Raw genomic sequence first — 6467 nt, forward strand, 5'->3', positions numbered from 1 at the left:
CTCAGCCTCCCAAGTAGCTGGGACTACAGGTGCCCGCCACAATGCCCAGCTATTTTTTGTTGCAGTTTGGCTGGGGCTGGGTTTGAACCCGCCACCCTTGGTATATGGGGCCGGCGCCCTACTCACTGAGCCACAGGCACCTCCCATGAAAATGAAATGAAATGAGTCACTTTCTTTTTTTTAGAAATTAGAACACTTTATTATAAATATTTCCAGAATATAAACTGATTTTGTATCAAGATTCTTTGAAACTTTTAAAACTATATGTAACTTAAGCTTATTATTGTAATGTGTTTCATTTTCCACTGAAATGAGTCAATTTTTAAAGCAAAACGAGACCTGCTACACTCACTGTTGAATAATTTACTCGCCCTGCAGAGCCGGACACTGAGGATGTGTCTCCACATGGCTGAGACGTGTCACTCTGAACGGCTATGACCAGGCCACCACACTGATATCCCCACCTACACCATTTGTGTCACTTCCCTGTGAACTATGTGGGGAAGGGAGGGCCCAGGCAAGGCTCAGGGCAGAGAGGCAGCTAGGGGGTCCTCAAACAGAGAAGTGAGCAAAGTGCTATGAGCCACAGGGCTGCAGCATCTCACCTGCATGTACCGGGGACCCTCGAAGGGCACAAGATCTGACAGGAATGTGAAGAGGAAGACCAGCGCCTTCTTGCTGCAGATGTGGTGGCCTCGTGTGGTCCCAAAGGAGGCCTGTGGGGACAGGAGCATGAGGCCCAAGGACAGCCAGGCAGGGTCAGGGCTGCCTTGATAGTCTCCATCTCATCACTAGAAAATTGCTACTGTAACAGAGAGAAATGACCAATAGCGATTTTGGTTCACAATTTCACAATGTCATGCTGGGTTTTCAAGAGCTAAACTGAAAGTTTATCCAAAGGAATAAAGTAAAAACTAATTTGCTACAGAAACAGTAACTATAGCATCCTCCTGTAATCCTCATGTACAATTAAGAACTGCCCTAACAAGGGCTCTCCCCCCAAAATGTGCCCTCTTCATTCCCGGAAGCCACTTTGAATACATCTTCACTCCTAAACTCATCCCTGAGTGGACTTAACGCTGCAGAGGCAGCTGCAGGAACACAAGCCAAGGCAGCCATCCCTACACTGACACGGAGAGCTCAAAGCACAATTGCAAAAGGCTAGCAGGCCTGGTGCCAACCCTTCCCAGGGCAGATGGGGCTGCCATAGTTGCTGCTACAGATCCTATGGGTCAGGGCAAGACAAAGGCTTCAACAAACATGGCCCAAAACATATCACAGATGACCTGGAAATAGGATGCGTACATGGGGGCCAAACGACTCACACGCTCCCGCTGGGCTGGCCACATATGAGGAGGCGGCACACTGCACAAGACATACACTCACTGCCCCAGTAGCAAAAGCTGAGCTGTAGCTTGGGCTAAAGGCCCACCTTGGTCTTCTTGAGCAGCACCACGTTCCCTCACAATCTATCGATTCTGTTGGGTGTTACCATGCAAACAGATGCCAAAAAATGTAAGATAAAAAGAGGAAAGATTGATGACACCATAACGTGCTCCTGAGAGTATGCAGAGAAACAAAGCTCAGACATCAGCCACGTGCCAAAGACTAGGAGAGCGAGCAGCTCAGGGCCTGTCAGTTAGAGACACAAGCTGGAGACTATGGTAGGGCATCCACCCTGGCACACAACCATCCCATCCCATGGCCGCCTAAGTCTCCCACCTCAGGAACAGGGTCGCAGTTCACTTGACGCTGAACCTCTTCCCATGACTCAGTGAGATGCTGGCTGTGGCAGAGACACATGTATGCCAGAATGGGAACCTACACTCTACAGAGCATTAAGGTAAAAACTTCATGGACGCACACACCAGAGTGTACTCACCAGACTGTAGTCAGTTTTAGTTTCTCTTCAAGAAAAAAAATTTCTTTCCATAATTAAAAGAAAATTACCTAACGACATAATGTGGTGTGCTAAGAACTATATTAACAACCCAAAGGGTTCAAATTAGCAATCACTTGGTCTATTTATATTAACATTTCTTTTAAAAAAAAAAAAGTTAAAACAAGGCCAGGAACAGTGGCTCACATCCGTAATCCCTCTGGGAAGCTGAGAAGGGTGGGTCACCTGAGCTCATGAGTTCAAGACCAGCCTGAGCAAAAGAGTGAGACTCTCATCTCTACTGAAAACAGAAAAACTAAGCTGGACATGGTGGCTCATGCCTGTAATCCCAGCACTCTGGGAGGCCCAGGTGGGTGGATTGCCTGAGCTCACAGGTTTGAGATCAGCCTGAGCCAAAGCTAGACCCCATCTCAAAAAATAGCTGGGCATTGCGGTAGGTGCCTGAGGTCCCAGCTACTCGTAAGGCTGAGGTAAGAAAATTGCTGGAATCCACAAGACTGAGGTTGCTGTGAGCTATGATGATGCCATGGCATTCTACCCAGGGCAACAAAGTGAGATTCTGTCTAAAGAAAAAAAAAACTGAAAAAGATTAAAACTCCTATTCAAATTTCAAACATTAAATAACTACATACATAAATAATAGTCATCCAAGTATATGCTTAAATAGGGTACACTGTATTTAAATTATATTTCCAGGCAAGGCACAGTGGCCTAAAAATGAAAAAAGTGAGGCAAGAGGATCACTTGAGCCCAAGAGTTTGAGGTTGTTGTGAGCTATGATGCCATGGGACTCTACCAAGGACAACAAAGTTAGACTCTGTCTCACACACACAAAAAAAACTTATACTTCTATACAGGTGGTTACCACAACACCCAGTTAGTTTTTTGGTTGTTTTTTTTTTTTTCTATATTTAGTAGAGACAGGGTCTTGCTCTGTTCAGGCTGGTCTCCAACTCTGGAGCTCAGGCAACACACCTGCCTCAGATTCCCAGAGTGCTATGATTATAGGCATGAGCCACTGCGCCCCCACCAAAATGGTTGCTTTCAAAAGTAAAAGAAAAAGCAAAGAAAACCACAACACTCTCCTGGAAACAGCACTCCAGAAGTGTTCCTCTCCCAATAGTCTTGTCACCTTGGGACAATGTAAACCCTGAAAGATACCTAATCTGAGACGCAGATCACTGGGTGGACTGCTACCTTCCAGAGAAGTGACAGAGCATCCAGGACAGCAGGTGGGGGCATGTGAATGGCCCAGAGTCATGGTAGGTTCTGGCACAAAGGGTTCAGCACTTGGCTGTGCACAGAGCGAGCGACTCATGTCTGTGTCCAGGGGAGTCCAGGTCACTTGGGCAGAGCTGGAGGAGCCTAAGTTCCAATGAGAAGGCACTCCAGGGAAATCACAATCCTTCTCCCAAAAGATCAGAGGGTGGCAGCTCACCTGCTAGGCAGCCCCTTTCTCAGAGGGCAAGGCACTGCTGCCCTCTGAGTCTGGAGGAAAGAGAGATTCTCACAGAGAGGCAACTAGTGCCCATGGTGGGTGTTTGCAAGCCCAACACTGCCACAGGGTTCACTCTCCAAACAGTATCTGCCAAGCTTCAGTGCTAATGCCCAAAAGACACCCCCCCGCATGGCCCAGAGGTCCCCACCTCAGCTGCTCCCAAAGTCCTCCCCAGGTGAGTATGATGCTCACACAGGCTTGGGAATAGCAGGTGAACTTCTGTCAGGGGCACAGGTGCATTACAGGACACAAGGAGCATGGCGCCTCTGGGAATGATGTTCTTATGAGAAAATAAGACTCAGCAGATTTTGCAGAAAAGCAACAAGAGCACTTCTGCTCCCTCTTTCCTGACTGATCTCAATGATTTTCTTTTCTTTTTTTCTTTTTTAGACAGAGCCTTAAGCTGTCCCCCCGGGTAGAGTGCTGTGGCATCACAGCTCACAGCAACCTCCAACTCCTGGGCTCTAGCGAGTCTCCTGCCTCCACCTCTCAAGTAGCTGGGATCACAGGTGCCCACCACAATGCCTGGCTATATTTTTTTGTTGCAGCCATCATTGTTGTTTGGTGGGCCTGGGCTGGATTCGAACCCGCCACCTTAGGTGTATGTGGCTGGTGCCTTAGCCAATTGAGCCACAGGCACTGAGCCTCTCACTGATTTTCTTATAAAAGAAAAAAGGAAAGCTGGGTCCAGTGGCTCGTGACTGTAATCCCAGCATGCTGGGAGGCTGAGGCAGGTGGATCCCTTGAGCTCAGGAATTTAAGACCAACCTGAGCAAGAGCAAGAGCCCCATCTCTAAAAATAGCCAGGTGTTGTGGTGGGTGCATGTAGTCCCAGCTACTTGGGAGGCTGAGACAAGAAGATCACATGAGCTCAAGAGTTTGAGGTTGCTGTGAGCTCTAATGCCACAGTACTCTAGTCAGGGCAACTGAGTGAGACTCTGTCTCCAGAAGAGAAAAATAAAAGAGTGAAGGAGGCTTAGTCAAGCAGCTAAGGCAAATGGGCCCTGGCAGGGAGGACAGACCCCGTGAGCCAGCTGGGAGGAAGCCATCAGAGACACCCATGCAGGTCCCCCCCAGGGACAGGACACAGATTCCCTGCCAACTTCAAGTGCTCTCCTGGCTGAGAGAACTTGGAAGGAGACCAAACACTCTGATGCCAGACTGCACAGAGAATAACTCTCTTACCTTGAACCAGTCTGCATAGGACATGAATGCAGAGGGGCCCTCCAGCGCAGCCTGGCGCACAACCAAGAAGGCAGTGACCAGGCTGTCCAGGTGGAAGCTCTCAAATGCACGAGCCATCAGATAGGACACCCAACCTAGGGGAGAGCCAGGACAGAAATGAAACATCAAGCATCAGTTAGAAGAATGCACTCTCCAGACGGAAATGAAACATCAAGTATCAGTTAGAAGAATGCGCACTTCCCAATGCCAATTTTCAAAAGGCAAAAGCTTGGCTCCCTGAGACTCTGCACCAGTGCACAGCACAGGTCTCAGAGAGGCAGCTGGGGATGGTGAGTAAGAGGGCTCTGGGCGGGTAGAGAAAGGGCTCACCATAAACACTCCACTACAGTAGACAAGCCACCCTCACACACCATGACCAGTACCACCAGCCCCATGGAACACACCGCTGACCAGTTGCTGTGCTTCTGGGAAGCAGATGACCAGGGCAGACACGCAGTGCAGCACACGCTGCCAGTTGACCTCTTGGGTTTCTAAGACTTCTTGCAAATGGCCAACCAACTCCTCAGGACTTAGCACCACAAAGAGCTGAAACACAAGTACCGTTCCCGTTGATGTCATGGCAAACTAGTGTCAGACAGAAGCCGGTCTCTCACCTCCCTCAGCCCACCATGGCCACCTCCCATGGGAAAGACTCAGAGGTGGTCAGATGCAGCTCAGCCTGGTACTGTGTGGGGTGGTCAGTCAGGGCTGGAGAATCCTCTCAGGTAGGGGTGCCCATGGGAGTCAGCTGGACAAGTACAGGGCAGCTAGCAGAGGTGGCCGCAAACATGTATGCGGCCCTCACCCACCCTGCGGTACAGAGTGCTCAGCAGAGGGTGGGTCCGTGCGAAGCTCCACTCTCTCTGCATCTGAACGGCGTCAGACACTGCAGGGAGAAAAGACTGATCACCACAAAGCTCTGCTTCACTGCTTCAGTGTGAAAACACCATCTTATATTTTTTTCAGTAAGTGCAGCACCTCCCTGTGTGTCTACTTTCCAAAGTATTGATCCCCTGTGCCTCTGGCCCCATTACTCACTGGTAACTCTTTGTCATAGTCCCTAAAAATACTGACTTATCAACTGCATTTTAACTTTGCTCCTTTTAAGCTTAAACTGTCCATAAACCAATCACAGTGAGGTAGCTATTCAAGACACCTGGCTGGGAGCAGGTGCCCAAGCCTTTGGAGAGCACATCACAGCAACGTCCCAACCAAGTCCCTCCTGGTCATCTTCCCTGGGGAATACCATGAGACTCAGAAGGCCCAATGGACAGAGTGTTTATTTCAGCCTCATCAGGAAGGGTGAAAACTTAGGAAGAGTCTGTAGCTTTCAGGGGAGCATGGTACCCCTGGGCAGAAGATGCTCGTCAAATACAAGAAAACCAGCTAAGTCGATCAGTAAATACTTATGATATAACGAAATGTTAAAATGGAATCATGCTACTTACACTATAATAATTTTTTTCTTTTTTTTTTTGAGACAGAGTCTCAATTTGTCACCCTCAGTAGAGTGCCCTGGCATCACAGCTCACAGCACCTCCAACTCCTGGGGTTATGCAATTTTCTTGTCTCAGCCTCCCAAGTAGCTGAGGCTATAGGTGCTCACCACAATGCCCGGCTATTTTTTTTTGTTTTGGTTGCAGTTGTCATTATTGTTTAGCTGGCCTGAGCTAGGTTTGAACCTGCCAGCTTCAGTGTAGGTTGCCAGCACCGTAACCACTGTGCTACAGGCCCAAGCCAGTATAGTAACTGTTTTTTAAAAAAATCTGTTGGCTCGGCGCCTGTGGCTCAAGTGGCTAAGGCGCCAGCCACATACACCTAAGGTGGCGGGTTCGAATCCAGGCC

At 48.9% G+C, this 6467-nt stretch overlaps 1 protein-coding gene across 1 annotated transcript in view; it reads right to left on the reverse strand.

Moving 5' to 3' along the window:
* Nucleotides 1-6467, reverse strand: part of FANCA (Fanconi anemia complementation group A) — a 75617-nt gene that overhangs the window by 42491 nt on the left and 26659 nt on the right. Inside the window, exons 12-15 of the mRNA XM_023507506.1 lie at nucleotides 5432-5508; nucleotides 5027-5168; nucleotides 4584-4717; nucleotides 606-716 (exon numbers count right to left, since the gene is read on the reverse strand). Of these exons, the coding sequence (XP_023363274.1) occupies nucleotides 606-716; nucleotides 4584-4717; nucleotides 5027-5168; nucleotides 5432-5508 (464 nt within the window). The remainder of the gene's footprint in view (nucleotides 1-605; nucleotides 717-4583; nucleotides 4718-5026; nucleotides 5169-5431; nucleotides 5509-6467) is intronic.

This window comes from Otolemur garnettii, unplaced genomic scaffold (assembly GCF_000181295.1).
Source record: "Otolemur garnettii isolate 467f Iridium unplaced genomic scaffold, OtoGar3 scaffold00185, whole genome shotgun sequence".
In the NCBI taxonomy this organism is placed as follows: Eukaryota; Metazoa; Chordata; class Mammalia; order Primates; family Galagidae; genus Otolemur; species Otolemur garnettii.